This window comes from Scyliorhinus torazame, chromosome 12 (genome assembly GCF_047496885.1).
Source record: "Scyliorhinus torazame isolate Kashiwa2021f chromosome 12, sScyTor2.1, whole genome shotgun sequence".
NCBI classification, from domain to species: domain Eukaryota; kingdom Metazoa; phylum Chordata; class Chondrichthyes; order Carcharhiniformes; family Scyliorhinidae; genus Scyliorhinus; species Scyliorhinus torazame.
In genome coordinates, this window is record NC_092718.1 from 38,777,345 (window position 1) to 38,796,816 (window position 19,472).

The 19,472-nt window shown below is 45.0% G+C and overlaps 1 protein-coding gene across 1 annotated transcript in view; it reads left to right on the top strand.

Annotated features, from left to right (window-relative positions):
* The first annotated feature begins 811 nt into the window (after positions 1–811).
* The window catches only part of adam10a (ADAM metallopeptidase domain 10a), a 208,873-nt gene continuing 190,212 nt past the window's right edge, over positions 812–19,472 (top strand). Inside the window, 1 exon segment of the mRNA XM_072470713.1 lies at positions 812–1,133. Coding sequence (XP_072326814.1) covers positions 1,067–1,133 — 67 coding nt within the window. The 5' untranslated portion in view covers positions 812–1,066.

Genomic DNA, 19,472 nt, shown 5'->3' on the forward strand with positions numbered 1-19,472 from the left:
CAGTCCCCCGACCGTCCCTGTAACCCCATCTAACCTGCCCATCTTTGGACACTAAGGGGCAATTTTAACATGGTCAATCCACCTAGTTTTCACATCTTTGAATTGAACAGAGACATGGGAGAATATGCAAATTCCACACAGTCACCCAATCAAACCTGGGCCCCTGGCCCTGTGAGGTAGCAGTGCTACCCACTGTGCTGCCTCAAATAGCTCATGGATGACCTGTGACCCAACTCCATATGGCTCAATCCCTTTGCTGAACAAAAATGATCAACCTCAGATTTAAAATTAACAACTGACCTAGCATTAATTGCCGTTTGTGGAAGAACGTGTGGAAGTGTTTCCTAACATCTCTCTTGAATGGTCTGGCCTTAACTTTTAGACCATGTCCCCTAGTTCTAGAATCTCCAACCGTTGGAAACAGTCATCTACTCTAACCCTACCTTTTCCTCTTCATATATTTAAGACTTTGATCAGTCCGCCCCATAACCATCTAAATTCCAGAAAAAGCAGGCCTAATTTGTATAATCTCTCCCTCTTAACCTGACCCCATGAAGTCCAGGGATCATTCTTGTAAACCTACCACTCCCTCCAAGGCGAATATATGCCTCCTTAAGGTGTGGTGCCCAGTGCTCCGAGTGGGCTTTAACCAGGGGTCAGCAGAGGGGGTGGCGATGCTTCAGATTACAGCCCATCCTCACTTGCACCGAGAATGTTGGTTCAAGTCTCCAATTTGGGTGCAGTCGGGAGGGGGGGACCACGGATCACGACCCCTTTAAGAAGTGAGGCCGGCTCCTTATTTGGCAGCGAGCGGGGGCGGCCGGGGAGCGGCGCTTCCAGGAAGATTCAGTCAGGCAGCGGCTGGCGTCTGGTGCACATCGAGCGGCGGCTTCGGCGTCGTGGAAAGCAAAGGAAGGCAGGGAGCTAGGACATAACGTAAAATAAAACAAACCCGAAAGAGGGGCCGGAGCGGTGGAGAGTGGACGGGCGCCGCTTTGAGGAAGCCGCGGAATATTCCAGATCACATCCCGCCGCCTTCCTTCCCTGGGGCTGCGGCCCGGGCGGGATGCGGGCGCCGACGATGCTGCTGCTGGCAGTCGGGCTGCTGCTCTCCTGGGCGTCGAGTTTGCGGGGTAAGAAGCCGGGGGTGCGAGCGGGCGAGCAAGGCTGAGAACAGGGTGGGGGAGAGTCCGAGGCAGAGACCGTGGCCTTGGATTGAGAGGGCCCGGCGCCCGTTGCCCGGGGTAACCGACTCTCCGCACCGACCCTGGGCCGTTCCCCCAGCTTTAAATTAACCAACACACACTCTCTATCTCTTTCTCAATCTTAATCTCTCCCGGGTCGTTATTTAAAAATATATATATATTTTAAAAAACGAATTGCACTCCGGCATTTGGCGAATCTCTCCCTCCTGTTTCGCCCACTGTCTATCTCACACTTTATTTTTACCCCCTTTCACCCCAAAACTTGGATCTCTTTTCTATCGCCTCTTTAAAAACAAAATCTCCCTTTTTTTCCCCACCCCCACCCCCGGTAAATATACAGAAATTGAAATTTCCTCAACGCCCCGTGTGGGTTGTGAACGTTCCTCTCAGGGACACACCAGCCTGCAGGTTCCAGCAAGTCGGCGGCACCCAGCATCACATCGCCGCCTCTCTCTTCTCCCCTCTCTCATCGCTCTTTGCTTCCTGTTCAAATTAAACGGCGAGTGCGGAAAAGGACGCGGTTTGAATTTGTAATTCTCCTCTTTGCTGGGAGGTGGGGTAAAGGTGGACGGGTAACGGTCGTCCTCCAAGAGAGGTTCGGGGCAGTGGCAGAGACCTCGATGGTCCTTTTCCAAGAATTGGGATTTTTTTTTTTTAAAACTGCGGTTTCAAACGCTTTTCCGACTGGTTCGCTTTCGGCCTGATTGTTTGGAGACGAATAGGGCATACCCGGCTGACAAAGGAACGCGAGACGTGGCGCTGAATGTACACAATGTTTCCTACTCTTGTCAGAAACTAATGGAACTGACTGGGGGTGCTCCCTGTGGTATCTTGTCCGGCGCAACACTGGTAAAGTTGCCAAGTGATTCTCCCTCGGCAGTTGCTGACTTGGGTCCCCCTCAGCCCCATGTAGCCGTGGGTGTTTCCATTCCTGAAAAGATCAGTCGAAAATTCCCTCCGCTCCTCATTCTGAGCAGTGGCTGTTCTGTGGACTGATGTGGTGGAATAGGAATATAGAAATTAGGAGCAGAAGTAGGCAATTAATAATAATCACTGATTGTCACAAGTAGGCTTCAAATGAAGTTACTGTGAAAAGCCCCTACTCGCCACATTCCGGCACCTGTTCGGGGAGGCCAGTACGGGAATTGAACCTGCGCTGCTGGCATTGTTCTGCATTACAGTGGAACTTGAGTTCCACAACTTCACCACCCTCTGCGAGAAGTAGTTCCCCTTCACCTCAGTTCTAAATCTCCTGCATCTGAACCTATATCAGGGACGTCTTGTTCTGGATTGCCCAACAAGGGGGAACATTTGGTCTGTTTATCAATCCCATTTAGTATTTTATATACCTTGATTAGAACCCCTCGTCCTTCTAAACTCCAATGAGTATAAGCCCAAACTGTTCAATCTCTCCTCATATGTCAACCCTTTCATCCCCGGAATCAATCTGGCGAGCCTCATCTGAACTGCCTCCAATGCTAGCACATTCTTCCTCAAATGAGGAGACCAAAACTGGACACACTACTCCAGAAAAGGTCTCCCCAACACCCTTTGCAATTACAACAACACTTCTCTACTATTATACTCCAGTGCTTTTGCAATCAATGCTAACATTCCATTTGCCTTTTTTATTACATGCTGTACCTGCCTACCAACTTTCTGCGATTCATGAACAAAGACACCCAGATCCCTCTGGCCCAGGTGCATCTTGAACCTGCTTTCCATTTAGATATTTTGCCTTCCTATTTTTGCGGCCAAAATGGATAACCTCTCACCTATCTACATTGAACTCCATCTGCCAAACTTTAGCCCAATCTTTACCTGTCTGTAAAATCTTTATCTTGTCTTCGCTGCCTTTTCCCCACTTATTTTAGTACCATCTGCAAATTTTGCTATCTTACATTCTGTTCCTGCTTTCAGGTCATTTATAATGGCTCTCAAAATTGTGTTTTACATAATTGTTGTTGAACAATTACCACAGGGACCTGGCAGTTAACTGCAGCCACCTGTGGTGCCACCCCCTGGCATTATTGATGTGTTTGGGATTAAAGCAAAGTAAAACTAATTTAAAATTTTAGGCCTAGGAAGTACAAAGTTGAGTTTTGGTGCGATTGGATTTGTTTATTACCACACATAGCGAGGTACAGTGAAAAGTATTTTTCTGCGAGCAGCTCAACAGATCATTAAGTACATGGGAATAAAAGAAAATACAAAATAGGGCAACACAAGGTATACAATGTAACTACATAAACACAGGCATCGGATGAAGTATACAGGGTGTAGTGTTAATGAAGTCAGTCCATATTTCGGTCATTTAGGAGTCTGGTAACAGCGGGGAAGAAGCTGTTTTTGAGTCTGTTCGTGCGTGTTCTCAGACTTCTGTATTTCCTGCCTGATGGAAGAAGTTGGAAGAGTGAATAAGCAGGGTGGGAGGGGTCTTTGATTATGCTGCTGGCTTTCCCCAGGCAGTGGGAGGTGCAGATGGAGTCGATGGGCGGGAGGCAGGTTTGTGTGATGGACTGGGCGTATTCACAACTCTCTGATGTTTCTTGCGGTCCTGGGCCAAGCAGTTGCCATACCAGGCTGTGATGCAGCCAGATAGGATGCTTTCTATGGTGCACCTGTAAATATTGGTAATGCACCATAGAAAGCATCCTATCTGGCTGCATCACATCCTGGTATGGCAACTGCTCGGCCCAGGACCGCAAGAAACTTCGGCATTTTAAATGCCGATCATATTTTCTGTTGTGAGATATGAAATGATACCTTGGGAAAGATGTCCATGAATTTGGTATGATTTGTTTACTACAGGAATATTAAAGAGGCTTGATTGAGACTGCCCTGCATGTGGTGATATAAATTTTAGTGTTCCCTGTTTTCTATAATTGCCATTGCCTTTTTGGTGAAGCTGTTTCCTCTGTAAGAAATGTTCTGAAACAGGGCAGCACGGTGGCACAGTGGGTTAGCACTGCAGACTCACGGCGCCGAGGTCCCAGGTTCGACCCCGGCTCTGGGTTACTGTCCGTGTGGAGTTTGCAAGTTCTCCCCGTGTTTGTGTGGGTTTCGCCCCCACAACCCAAAAATGTGCAAGCTAGGTGGATTAGCCCCTTAATTGGAAAGAATGAATTGGGTACTCTAAATTCAAAAAAACAATGTTCTGAATAATAAGGCACACTGAAATCACAATGAGGTTTTGCTCTGTCTGTTAGCTTTGACAAAGAGTCATCGAACTCAAAACGTTAGCTCTCTCCCTACAGATGCTGCCAGACCTGCTGAGATTTTCCAGCATTTTCTCTTTCGTTTCAAATTCCAGCATCTGCAGTAATTTGCTTTTGTCCAAGGTCTTGCTTTGTACAGGCCATGTGAAAAGAGGTTTCTGCGTAACAGTAGAAAGCTTTTTGATCATATTATTTGGCCCCTCGGACGGCACAGTGGCGCAGTGGTTAGCTGCCTCACGGTGCCGAGGACCTGGGTTTGATCCCGGCCCCGGTTCACTGCTAGTGTGGAGTTTGCACATTCTCCCCGTGTTTGTGTGGGTCTCGTTCCCACAAGCCCAAAATATGCAGGGTAGGTGAATTGGCCATGCTAAATTGCCCCTTAATTGGAAAAAAAAGAATTGAGTACTTGTAAGTTTATTTAAAAAAAAAAAAAAAATGATTTAACCACTCCTCCATAATGCAGAAAGCAGTTCTATTGTGCAAATCCACTGACCTTTGGAGATTGGTTCCCAAGATGTTCCAAGGATGTATTTATTTGGTACAATGCTTAAAATTATTTTGAAGTGCGTTACATTGGAAATGGGATTGGTTCGCTCAGTTGGTCCAATAGCTTGTGTGATTCAGAATAATGCCAATAGCGTGGGTTCGATTTCCCCTTCCAGTTGAAGTGGACTTGGGACCTGCCTGCTCACCCAGTACCTAAGTGAAAGGTAATGTCAAACTACCATTGACTGACAAGAGGGGCAGCTTGGAATGAAGCGTCAGAAGACAATGAGTCCATGAACCTGCCTTCAGGCAGGGTACTTGTGCAGTGAAACATTGGAAATAGCATCCAACTGGATATGGGAAAGCTCAGGACAGGCTACAGGTTTTCTGGATTTCTCAATATTTTTGGAGTAGTGTGCGAATTAATCTTGTAACACAGGCAACATTATTATATGGGACTCTCCCTCTGTTCCCCATGAGATTGCACAGTGTTTTTTTTATCCTGACATTTCCTGTTATTAGTATCCACCCATTTCTGTTTCTCCCCACAATGAGAGGAAGTCTTAATTCCTTCAGGACTCGGTTACGTGGGAAAACGGTTTCAGTCTAAATAAGCCAGATGCTATCTTTAAAGCTTGATTCTCTCTGAAGATGTTCATGTGCAGGGATTTTTTAAAATTTAAATTGATCTATGTTCTGTACTTGCAGAGAATGCAATTTATTAAAATTAAAAACTAGCCATGTTGAGGATGTAATTTTGATTATCATTGGCAGGAAATGAGTGCTAAATTTCCAGAAAAGCTAACTCCTGATGTGAGGTTTTCAAAAAACAAGAGCTTTCTCATGAATTCATATAGTTTCAGATTTTTAGTGGCTCTACTTTTAGGCTGGAGTGTGGAGTGTAATTGTGTAGGTATGTGGCAAGTGATCTTCGACTTTCTTAGTTTGTAGCTAACAGAATATGTTTGGCCCTTTATTATTGCCCCTGACTTCGGGGAAATCTAGTGATGATGTCCGAAGTTTGCAGGTTCGAGTCCTGCCGCGGTTGCCAGTGGGCAGCACGTTAGCTTTGTGGATAGCACAATTGCTTCATAGCTCCAGGGTCCCAGGTTCGATTCCGGCTAGGGTCACTGTCTGTGCGGAGTCTGCACATCCTCCCCGTGTGTGCGTGGGTTTCCTCTGGGTGCTCTGGTTTCCTCCCACAGTCCAAAGTTGTGCAGGTTAGGTGGATTGGCCATGATAAATTGCCCTTAGTGTCCAAAATTGCCCTTCGTGTTGGGTGGGGTTACTGGGTTATGGGGATAGGGTGGAGGTGTGGACCTTGGGTAGGGTGCTCTTTCCAAGAGCCAGTGCAGACTTGATGGGCCGAATGGCCTCCTTCTGCACTGTAAATTCTATCTATTAAAGACTGCGGTTATAATAAAAACCTGCGTCAATCTGTAAGGATGATTGTTTAGACGGGTCGTAACATTGCTGTCAATATCCAAAGTTCAATATCCTTGGTGCAAAAGCAGTTTGTCCTTTTTCAACTGAAATTTGATTTGGAGGTAGAAATCCTCTTTGAATGTTTGCTTGGTGTTCTCAGTTCTTCTTTGATTCTGCTGCTTCCCTCCCCACATACCAATGATGTTAAGTTGGTACGTAAGCATGGTTAATCATGTTGTATTTATTGATGCTAGAGAGGGCGAATTTTGATTATTCTTGTGACGACCTGTGCTGCTTTTGTATACTTCAAGACATGAGAAACAAAGTGATTTTCTGTTGGTAATCAAATATTTCCTGTTTACATCTAGCAAAGAAACGGCAAGATGCTTTTGTTTCTTTTAAAAAAAATTTAGAGTGCCCAATTCATTTTTTCCAATTAAGGGGCAATTTAGCATGGCCAGTCCACCTACCCAGCACATCTTTGGGTTGTGGGAGCGAAACCCATGCGAATACAGGGGAAATCTGCAAACTCCACGCAGACAGTGACCTAGAGCCGGGGTCGAACCTGGGATCTCAGCGTCGTGAGGCAGCAATGCTAACCACTGCGCCACCGTGCTGCCCTTGCTTTTGTTTCTAATGAAATGAAAATCACTTATTGTCACAAGTAGGCTTCAATGAAGTTGCTGTGAAAAGCCCCTAGTCGCCACATTCCGGCGCCTGTTCGGGTAGGCTGTTATGGGAGTTGAACCGTGCTGCTGGCCTGCCTTGGTCTGCTTTCAGAGCCAGCGATTTAGCCCTGTGCTAAACAGCCCCTTTTATAATAGATACGCTTGAGATTTTAGCCCCCTGGTATTCCGAATGAAATAAAATATTTTAGTTTGTGCCTATTTTTGGGGTCGACTTCCAGGAATTTGTTTTTGATTATCGTTGGCAGGGAATGTACAAGGAACTGTTGCTCACGATTAATCCTGTATCTACAATACTGGAGTACTGGCAATCATCTTCACTGGCCTTGAGCATGACATTTTGAGGAAGACACTTTGGATCTGAGGAGTACTGTACTGTGGAGATGTCGCACGGGTCCATGTAAAAGATTTTGTAGCACTATTTCGAAGACTAGTTAACCCTGGTATCCTGGTCAATTTTTATCTCTCAAATGACATCACCCAAAAAATTGTTTTGACGTTATCACATTGTAGTTGGCGTGTGTTTTCTATATGCATGTTGACCATGCCATATTTTGTACAACACAACTGACTAATTAATTGGTTGTAAAGTGACGTTCACTGGCCATGAAAAACACTAAGTTACGTTGGGTGGAGAGGGGGAATTGGAAACATTGTGGCAAGCCTTTCTCCCTACGTGCATTTTTCATCAGGATCACTTGATAGTGACCCAAAATGAGATCCTTGCTGATTTCCTTCTGACTTTTCCTCCTTTTCAAAGCTAACAGTCCATGGTGATAGCCAAACTGCCATGCTGTCCAAAAACCCCCATTTGCTTTACATGATGAGCTCTTGCGTCTAGCACACTCGTCAACACATAAATTAATATACCAGAGCCATTAAACCTTGAGCTTTAATTTTCCGTGATGACCTTTAATGTGGCACCTTTTATTAAACGCTTTCTGGAAATCCAAATGCGGTGCATGTACATATATCTCTCAAGTTCATATTATGCTTACATTCCTTTAGAAAGATGTGCTCTCCTTTTTCCAGCCTCTCTCCCCTTCCCTTAAATTTGGATGGTTCTGTCATTGTCATGCTTAGAATTTTGCAACAAATCACAGTGCAACAGATCACAGTCATCCATTGATAAGCAAGAATCTACCAAGGACAGTAAGTGGGCACAAAAGTAAATAGTTGTTTTATTCAGAAACAATGAAAGTGGTTGTTGTATGATGAATCAAGGGTATCAAAACAGATTGAGGATTGAGCATGGTGTTTGTGGCTCAGCAATGCACCTGATGATGCGTTTTAGCTACAAGGAGAAACCTGTTTATTTTTTAGCGGTGTTATTCTAATTCTGTCTTTAAGCCTGTTCAGTGTACCATTTTCTTAGCTGGAAAGTGGCCTGCTTCCAGTCTGCTCACCAACGTTGTTCCAACCGCTGCAAACAGACAAGTTTGCTTGCCAAAGTATTGTTTCCCTCCAAGGTGTGAAATGCCTAGTCTCCACTTGACCTCCAACAGACAGTGCAGCCAAGCTAATCATGAGGTGCGGGATTGTGGCCGAGAGTCTTAATCTGGTTGCATTTGATTGTCAGGCTGTAACGCCATGTATTGATGCATGATTTTAATTGTCGATCTTTAGGGTAGAGTACGGGATCATTAGGAACCCCACAGCTCCAGTCTGAAAGAGAAAAGTTTCATGTGACTGCAGGGAGAAAGCAAGAGAAGGAACAGGTATTGGCAGTGGACTGCAGCTTGGAGATTTTTGCTTGATTCTGTCATTCCTAGAGCAGCTATTACTGCTTTTTACTGCTGAATCCGGTACGTAGTATCAAATTGTCTTTCTGAAGATAACATAAAATATTTTTAAAGTGACAGACGCATACCTCTGATGACTTGAAGGGGAGATCAAGATTTTCAGTAGATGCCTGCATTGAATGTGGGTGAATTGGTGTTGTTGACATCTGATTTGCCAGTAGATTTATGCATTGTTTTCCTGTGCTAGTCCCACTGAACTCCAGTAAGCACCTGATATAATAGTGACAGCAGTTGTGTGTGAGAAAGAAACCGAGGAATAAATAACCTTGTACATTGTAAAAGGTAGACCAAGTGGACACCATTGTACATGGATGCTGGAAACGGGGAGCTGGTAATGACGATTTGTGATGAATGAAGTATTATGACCATGTTGTAGGGAGTCGTGCTATAAGTCTATTCTTTGAATGTAATCTAATTTTGAAATCCACATACTATTTAACTGGAATGATGATGGATAGTTCATAATTTTACTCTGTCTTTTGTCTTATTGATATTCAGACAACACTTGGAAGGGAAATTTTGTATGGATGAGAAGTGATGCTTCATGGAATGCTAGTGTGGTCTCTCAGTCAAAAATGAACTGCAGAATCCTGAAATATCAATGCTGTTCTTTTCCCTTAAGTTGTTCCTGTGAGTTTAAAGCCATTTTTCATTGGTATATGGACAAGCAGTACCTGCAGTATCTACTCCTGTGTTTGGAAGCAGCTATGTTGCTGTGTGGTATTGTAAAGATTGCACAGCATGTACGTAAGCCTATTCATCTGTAAGATGCTGCTGCAGCGGCTGTTAAATTCTGTGAGAATAAACTGCAATGTTCCATGGCATGTATGTTGCTATTAATCATTATCATTTTTGTTTATTCCTTTCTCAGTGGAGCCCAGTTTGATCTGCATGTCCCCCCTGTACCTTTGACAAGCACTGATTGAGAGGGGTTCATAAGGAAGTTGAATGGAAGATGTAGGCATGGCATGAAATGAAATGAAATTCTCAGAAGTTGAATTTATGACTGCTTGTCTCTTTAGGTGTTAGCCTTGAAGCTGTTGGTAGCACTCTCACTTCCTTGTCAGGTTGTGGGTTCCATATCATCCCCCTCTATACATTTGGGTGCATAATTTCAGTCGGTAATTCAGTGCAGGGCTGAGAGCATTCTGCACCGACAGTAATGCTATCTTTTGGATGATGTGAAACCGCATCCCTATCCAGGCATCTTGAGTTGATGTTAAAAAGGTCTCAGTGCTATTGGAGGGGTCTCCATAGATTATTTGGTCCATTTGTTTCACTGCCTTTGGGTGCAAATATATATATTTTAAATTTAGAGTACCCAATTCATTTTTTCCAATTAAGGGGCAATGTCGCGTTGCCAATCCACCTAACCTGCACATCTTTGGGTTGTGGGGTTGAAACCCACGCAGACATGGGGCGAATGTGCAAACTCCACATGGACAGTGGCCCAGGGCCGGGATCGAACCCACGTCCTCAGCGCCGTAGGCAGCAGTGCTAACAATTGTGCCACCCATGTGTGCAAATGTTGCTTCCACATTTCTGAACATTACAGCAGTGGCAGAAAAAACAATGGTGCTCAGAGGCAAATCTTTATTACACTGGCATGGTTAGGACCTGAAACGCGCTGTGTGGTGGACACAATCAGCTGAGGCTTTGAAAAGAGAAATTGGTAATTACTGAACAACAAAAGAAATGCAGGGCAACATGGAAATTGGGGGAATGGGACAAGGTGAGCTGCTGTTGCAGAGAGCAGGCATAGACATTAACCGTTTGGCCTCCTGCCTCACTGCGCCGAGGTCCCAGGTTCGACCCCGGCTCTGGATCACTGTCCGTGTGGAGTTTGCACATTCTCCCTGTGTTTGCGAGGGTTTCGTCCCCACAACCCAAAGATGTGCAGACTAGGTGGATTGGCCACGCTAAATTGCCCCTTAATTGGAAAAAATGAATTGGGTACTCTAAATTTATATTTTTTAAAAACTGATTGGTCTCCTGTGCTGTACCTTTCAAAAATTCTTCATTGGCTGTTGAGCACTTTTGGACATTGAGGTCATGATGAGCATTTTTCTTTTGTTTGCTTTTATCCGTTACCTCCGATTGAGTAGTTTGTATTATATTTAATGATTGGTAATATAAAATTGGAAACTTAAATTGATTGTTTTAATTGATTTAGTATTTACTTGTTCAATCAATTACCCATGTCTGGCTGTTAACGTTGAACAAAATAAGAGGTACAAAACAAATTGCACAACTAACACCAATACCAGCATCTTCCCTTCAATACGCTTAATCAGAGACAATCTGAAACTGAATCAATTAAAATGAGAAATATGGTTTCAAGGGACAGCTACTTGGAAGCAAGATGTGAATGAGCTCAGCAAATCAGGCACTTTGTTCCTATAATGTTTGTTAATTGGCACAAAATCAGTTCAGATCGCTCGTGGGGGCTTAAGTTATAATTTTAAGGTGGTAGCACAGAAGGAAATGACCATATTGACTCTATGAAGACAAGATGTATGCCCCAAAGATGCCTACTCTCTTGAGATTTGGTCAGAGAGCCCGTTAAAGTTATGCTGCTGGTAATTCTGGGTTCAGTTTGTTGGCTAGAATGGTTTCTGTCTGAGTACTAAGGGCTGAAAAAGGTCCAAGATACTGAAACGTTCATACAATTGAACAGATTTTTAAAAAAAAAAGGGACGTAGTTAAATGCGTGAGAAGAACATGGAAAAAAGCCATGTGTTAAATGCAAGCACTGATACTAATTGTATAAGAGAGCGGCACGGTGGTGCAATGATCAGAACTGCTGTCTCACAGCACCGAGGACCCGGGTCCAATCCCGGCCCTGGGTCACTGTCCATGTGGAGTTTGCACATTCTTCCCCCCCCCCCCCCCCCCGCAACCCAAAGATGTCAGGGTAGGTGAATTGGCCATGCTAAACTGCCCCTTAGAAAAAAATAATTGGGTACTCATTAACTTTATATTTAAAAAAAAAATTAATTGTATAACAAAAGATATGCACAGGTAATTTGGCCTAGCCAGTTCATGCGTGCATTTCTTTTCCAGGAACAAAATTCTTGTCACTTTAATTTCCTGTATTCCTTCTATCTACCTATCTAACGTTGATGTCAGTTAGCTCAGATGGCTGATTCGTGACACCCAACAGCACGGGTTCAATTCCGTTATTCCATGAGGTTATTCATCAAGGCCCCACCTTCTCAACTTTGCTCCTGCCTGAGGTGTGGTGACCCTCTTGTCAAATCACCACCACTCAGCTCTCAAAAGGCAGAGCAGCCTATGGTCCTCTGGGACTCTGACAACATTTACATGACTAATCCTGAAAGTGAACTACTGAGCTTTCTCTATGAAATTTCTCTTGTCCTCTTAATCATTCTTCACCCCATAACTCCTGGAAATAATGTTTCCATTTATTCTGTCCCATCCTTGCAGTGCCAGATTGTACATTGTTCTGTAACTAAGGTCTTACGGTTTTATTTAGGTTCATCATACTGTCTGATTTTACATTTCCTCGAGATAAACCTCCCATTTTGCTTAGCATTATTAATGGCTGTATTAACCTGAAGTAGTGTTTTTAATTTTTGAACCTGGTCGTTTCCCCCCACCCCACCCCCTGCCAAATCTTTCACCAAACAGCATAATTCCAATCAGAGCGAAATTACTGTTTTTAAACTAAATTTCATGACCTCACACTTCATTGTGTTGACTGTTTGCAACACTTTAAAGCTTGTTTCCTCTGTCTTTGCAGTTTCCTCTGATATTTTAAAGAAGTAACTACTTCCCATTTTTATATTGTCTTCAAATGTTAACACTCCCTTTAAACCTATATCAAAATCAATACAAACAATAAGCAGAAATGATGCAGAATTGAACAATGCAAAATTATAATCTTTATTAGTGTCACAAGTAGGCTGACATTTACAGTGCAATGAAGTTACTGTGAAAATCCCCTAGTCGCCACACTCGGGCGCCTGTTTGGGTACACAGAGGGAGAATTCAGGATGTCCAATTCACCTAACAAGCATGTCTTTTGGGACTTGTGGAAGGAAACCAGAGCACCCGTAAGAAACCCACTCAGATACGGGGAAAACATGCAGACTCTGCACAGACAGTGACCCAAGCCGGGAATCGAAGCCAGGTCCCTGGCGCTGTGAAGCAACAATGCTAACCACTGTGCTCATACCACTCTGGAAAAACTGTCCATTACTTGCACCCTCATTTCTCATTAACTTTTAATCCGCTTTACTGTCTTGCCTCTAATTCCAAACCTGTTCATCTTCCCAGTAATATTCTGAGGGGTCCCTTGTGATAAACTTTCCAAAAGTCGATTCATGCTGCAATTGCTGCATTTCCCCTCTTCCCTGTTTCCTCCCAACCCCCATCTACCATTTTTTGTGTTGAAAGTACAATGAAGTATACTCTTCCTTATCTAAATATTCCTGGTGCTACACAGAAACCATGTGTCTGATGTTTAGGAGATCTGTTTCTCGTTTCTATTTCTAATTTCATAATTTGCAGGTTGAGTTCAACACAAACCTGCTCCTGATTTAGAAATTTAACTTGAGCAGAGTAAGCAGTTTGAAAATGAGGAAGCATTGCACTGAGCCAGTGAACTTTGTGCTCTTCAGGTTGGCTGAGGCACATTGTCACCGAAAAGAACGTTTGACTGTGTTGTCTATGATGTGAATTTTTATGATTCTTGCTGCCTCATGCTTCAGTTTAAGCACGTTTCTCTGGAACATGTCATCGGTTAGAGTACTGAATGGAGGGTGCTATCACTGCCTGTCATTTGTTAGCCATTTATAGCAGAATTTAATTTATTTCATTTGATTTATTATTGTCACATGTATTAGTATACAGTGAAAAAGTATTGTTTCTTGCATGCTGGACAAGCAATGCATACTGTACATAGGGAAGGAATATAATGTTACCATTGTAGCAAGGTGTAGAGAAAAGATCAACTTAATACGAGGTAGGTCCATTCAGAAGTCTGATGGCAGTAGGGAAGAAGCTGTTCTTGAGTCGGTTGGTACGTGCCCTCAAACTTTGGTATCTTTTTCTTGACGGAAGAAGGTGGAAGAGAGTATATCCGTGGTGCGTGGGGTCCTTAATTATGCTGGCTGCCTTTTTGAGGCAGTGGGAAGTATAGATGGAGTGAATGGATGGGCGGCTGGTTTGCATGATGGACTGGGCTACATTCACGATCTTTTGTAGTTTCCTGCGGTCTTGGGCAGAGCAAGCTCCATACCAAGCTGTGATACAACCAGAAAGAATGCTTTCTGTGGTGCATCTATAGAAGTTGGTGAGGGTCGTAGCTGACATGCCAAATTTCCTCGTCTTCTAAGAAAGTAGAGTCGTTGGTGGGCTTTCTTAACTATAATGTCGGCATGGGGGGACCAGGACAGGCTTTTGGTGATCTGTACACCTAAAAACTTGAAGCTCTTGGCCCTTTCTACTTCATTCCCATTGATGTAGACAGGGGCATGTTTTCCACTACGCCATATTATATGTAGTATTAGAGGATGTGACATAGCTGATCTGCTATAACTTGTACATTTAAATAATGTCAATCGAGGGGCACCCATTGATACCTTCGTAAAGGCAGGGAAGATTAGATAATTGTGGAAGATAAATGAAGAATCAATAATCTCATGCCTTTTTAATTATGTGCTATATTTGTTTCTTTTTCGAAAATATTCCTGCCTCTGGGTGAGAGAATTCAGCAACCTGAACTGTGGACTGTTGTGTTACGAATATCTAATTTGACCATTTATATATTTTTAAAGTATAATTATTAGCCTAGGAATTGAAATTTTTCAATGTAGGATAAATGAAAATTCTTGTCTTGAGAAGCTGGTAAATACACCTAAAGCAATTGCAAATCGAAGGGTCGCCAATTTTTATTAGTAATGTCATAGTCGGTAGTACGTGCAAGCAAAAGTAGAAATCTGGAAATTGGAAGGATGTATTTCACACTCTTTGACGTGTAAAGAGAAAATTATTTTCATTTAATTGCCTATTGAGGGAAAAACATAGTGCGTTTAGATTTAGTTACATTCTGACAAAAAGGAGTCGTGTATAGCTGGTGTTTTCTATGTTGCAGTGGTGAGATGGACGGGAGTGCAGCCAGATTGTGATCATCAATTAAAAGGTTCTGGAAGGATGAATTTGCTGACAATATCATTTTAACGTAGCTTCTAAGCACCATTTGTATAACCTTTGTAAATTAATTAAGTAGATTTTGTTAAACAATTAAGGTGAGGGCGGCAGTGCCGCAGTGGTTAGCACTGGGACTGCGGTGCTGAAGACCCAGGTTCGAATCCTGGCCCCAGGTCACTGTCTGTGTGGAGTTTGCCCATTCTCCCCATGTCTGCGTGGGTCTCCCCCTCCACAACCCAAAGATATGCAGGGTAGGTGGCTTGGCCACGTTAAATTGTCTCTTAATTGGAACAAAAATAATTAGGTACTCTAAATTCATAAACACGCACAAATCAATAGCATTTTCCACACCGCCACAATTCACAGTTTGTACAATCTCTTTTTCCCCCTTTACACCCTTTATTTTTTGCCATCCCATGACAAACAATTCCTCAAACATTGTCATGAACAGTCCCCACCATGTCTCAAAGCCCTCCGCTGATGCCCTCAACTCAACCTTGATCTTTTCCAGCCAAAGGAAGTCACGCAGATCCCCATGCCAGGCCACCACCCCTCTGCAGCGCCGCTGACAGCCAAACAAGCTATATCTTTCGCTGGGCATTTAGAGAAGCGAAGGCCAAGACATCGGCCCTCTTCCCCTCCACCAGCTCCGGCATTTTTGACACCCCAAAGATTGCCACCATTTGGCCTGGCCTGACCTCTACCCCCACAGTTTTTTTTTTTTTGTAGTATAAATTTAGAGTATCCAATAATTTTTTTTTCCAATTAAGGGGCAATTTAGTGTGGCCAATCCATCTACCCTGCACATCTTTTGGATTGTGGGCTGAGACCCACGCAGACACAGGGAGAATGTGCAAACTCCACACGGTCAATGACCCTCAAAAACTCCCTAGATGTGGCCTGCTGCAGTCACTGGTGGCCAGCATCCCCGCCCCATTCCTAAACCTCCACGAGTCCACCGTCCCATGCGTTCCATCAACCCTCCTAGCTCCTTCGTCATCCTCAACCTTCCCATTGTCTTGGGGGCTCGACGTATCCACCCTCTGTTCCAACACACGGTTGAAATCAGACCCCATTATCTTTTCAAAAATATTTTTATTGCCATTTTCAACTTTAGCAGTATAACAGTTTGACGTGTAAGGAACATGTTATTTACAAAGTAGCAGCTCCAGTGTGTCTGATATTTACAAGCCACTGTCCAACAGTGTTTACAAGCCAGGTCTGCCAGCCAATCTGCAGCTCTCGGTGATGCTGCCGATCGCCAGCTGAACAGGATTCTCCGGCACGTGGTTAGGGATACAAATGCCAGGACATCGGCCTTCTTCCCCGTATGAAAGACTGGCTTGTCCAATACACTGTCACTCTTGGGCACGGCTCCACCCTCACCTCCACAACCTTGGACATCAGCTCGAAGAAGGCTGTCCAGAACCTGACAAGTCTGGGGCATGCCCAGAACATGTGGGTGTGGTTGGCTGGGCCTCCCTGGCACTGTTCACATTTGCCCTCAACCTCCGGGAAGAACCTGCTCATTTGGGTTCTAGTTAGGTGGGCTCTGCATCACTTGAAACTACATAAGGCTTAGTCTAGCGCAGAAGGTGGAGGAGTTGGCTCTTCAGTGCTTCGCTCCAGAGTCCCCAACCTACTTCTGTCCCCAGTTCATCCTACTATTTCCGTCTAGTTTTGTCCAGTGGTAGTCTTGCCCTGTCTCGTAACTGTCCCACATATGTTCCCACAGTCCCCCACTCTCTTTCTTTATTGTCCGTGTTGATTAGCTCCTCTAGGAGAGTGTCTCTCGTGGCCTTGGGGTACCTTGCCGTCTGCTTACGGAGGAAGTGTTTAATTTGGTAATGCCGCCACTCCTGTCCCGTCGGTAGCTCCAGGTCCTCTGTTAGTTCACATAACGTCACAATTCTGTCCCCATGTAGAGGTCCCTAACTGCTAACGTCCCCACCCGTCCTGTCTCCATTTTGTAAAGGCGGTGTCGAGCATGGTCAGTGGGAATTTGTGGTTGCCGCAGGTGGGGGCCATGGAGAACATCTCGGTTAGGCCGTAATATTGCCTCATTTGATTCCATGTCTTCAATGTGGCTACCACCACTGGGCTGGATGTGTGCTTTGATGGGGAGGATGAGAGCACTACCGTGGCGAGTGCTCCAGCCTCACCCATGTGGAAAGAGGCCTTGGGGGTGAAGATCGGTATGGATCTCAACAGGACGAGGAACCTCGGCAGTACATTCATTTTGATTGTCTGCTCTCTCCCCGCCAGGTAAAGCGGGAGTGCATCCCATCTCTGCAGGTCCTTTCTTACTTCCTCCGCCGTCAGGTTCCACTTGTGGATCTGTGTCCAGTCATGGGCCATCTGGATCCCCAGGTGGTGGAATTTGTTTTGGGCTAGTTTAAATGGTAGTCTCTCCAGCTCTGTCCCTCTGCCCTTCGGGTTCACCGGGAATGCCTCACTCTTGCCCATGTTGAATTTGTAGCCCAAGAAGGCTCTGAATTCTCTCAGAAGTTGCATGATTGCTTTTAGGCCATTCTGTGGGTCAGAGACGTAGAGGAGCAGGTGATCCGAATAGAGTGAAACTGTGTGTTCTCTGCCCGCTGGTGATTATTAAATTCAGCAGCCGCCTGATGTTCGCAGTTAGCTGTACAGCCTTGACAAAGCCCGTCTGGCCCTCTGCGCAGCTCTCCATTCTCTTGGCCAGTAGCTTTGCGAGAATCTTCGCGTATACATTCAGCAGCGAAATGGGTCTATATGATCCACATTCCATCGGGTCCTTGTCTTTCTTGGATATCAGCGATATCGTGGCCTGTGTTAGCGCATATCCAGTCCATCGATGGACCGTTTCGTCTCCGCATCTCCGTTGGGGGGGTTTGGAGGTGTACAGACCTTGCTAGAATGTCTCCAATTTAAAAAAAAAATAAAAATAAACATTTTATTGAGGTATTTTTTTGGCATTGTAACAGCAGCAATATAAACAATGTACATGAAAATATAAACATAGTGCAAGTACCACCTCCCTCCCCAACCGATCCCACCATTAATTAACCCCCTAATCGACGCTAACCACCCCCCCTCTGCTGACGATTAATTCTCCGTGAAGAAGTCTATTAATGGTTGCCACCTCCGGGCGAACCAACAGTGACCCTCAAGGCGAACTTAATTTTCTCTAAACAGCGAAAGCTAGCCATGTCTGATAGCCAGGTCTCCGACTTCGGGGGCCTTGAGTCCCTCCATGCAAGTAATATCCGCCTCTGCGCTACCAGGGAAGCAAAGGCCAGAGTGTCTGCCTCTTTCTCCTCCTGGATTCCCGGATCCTGCGACACCCCGAAAATTGCCATCTCTGGACTCAATGCCACCCTTAGTTTTTAATACCTTGGACATGACATCAGCAAACCTCCTGCAGATAACAAAATCTCCCCCCCCCCCCCCCACCCCCCAAGCATTACCCTCCTCACTCGCGGGGACTTGCCCCCCCATACAAAGCCCACAATAACTTTATTGACCCGCTTAAAAAAGGGCCGCGAATTAAGATGGGAGACATTGAAATACAAACCGGAATCTCTGGAGGACCATCATTTTCGCCGTTTGGACTCTCCCAGCTAGAGATAACGGGAGTGCATCCCATCTCTGGTCCTTCTCCCTCGGGTGAGTTCTATGTCAGCTTTCAGGCTTCTCAGATGGATGAAGACTCTGGATCTTTTCACCGGGCCGTTAAGTTCCCTAACATTCCAGGTGATAATCCTGGTAGGGGGGGACTTTGTTTCCCTGCTCCTGCGGGATCAACTATACTTACCTGGTGGACGCGTCCCTGCAGGTTTCCCTTTGCTGGGGGGCAGTCCAAAATGGCCCCCCATGGTTACCGTTCTCACCATGAGACCGGGCCCCTGCAGTCCGAGGTTTCCCTTTGACCAGGGGGCACCCAACATTGCTGCCAACTATGTGTGTACGCCACATGGATGCACCCCTGCACTGTGGGGTTTCCGTTTGTTCGGGGATCCTCTAAAGTGGCTGCTCGTGGTGCTATCTTTTTTCCGCAGCCTGTACCGCCCCTGCCAAGGCCTGGTTGATGCTCAATCATTTTTCCTTCTCTGTTCCTTTTGTGTCTTCGTGCATCTCCTTTCTTTGCTGGCAGAACTCTTTGATAAAAGCCATCAACTGCTCCATCTGGGGCTTTTCCACTTGTGATGACCCTTCCCCCTCCTGGGCAATTTAGCATGGCCAATCCACCTAACTTGCACATCTTTGGACTGTGGGAGGAAACCCACGCAGACATGGGGAGGAAGTGCAAACTCTACACAGGCAGTCACCCGAGGCTGGAATTGAACCCGGGTCCCTGGAGCTGTGAAGCAGCAGTGCTAACCACTGCCACCTATCACCATCTCCTTTTGAATCAAGCATCAGTATCTCTGTTACAAAATCAACCGGTGACCCCCTTTGTCTGGATTGTTGCCGAAGCCATGCATCATTGGCACAAAA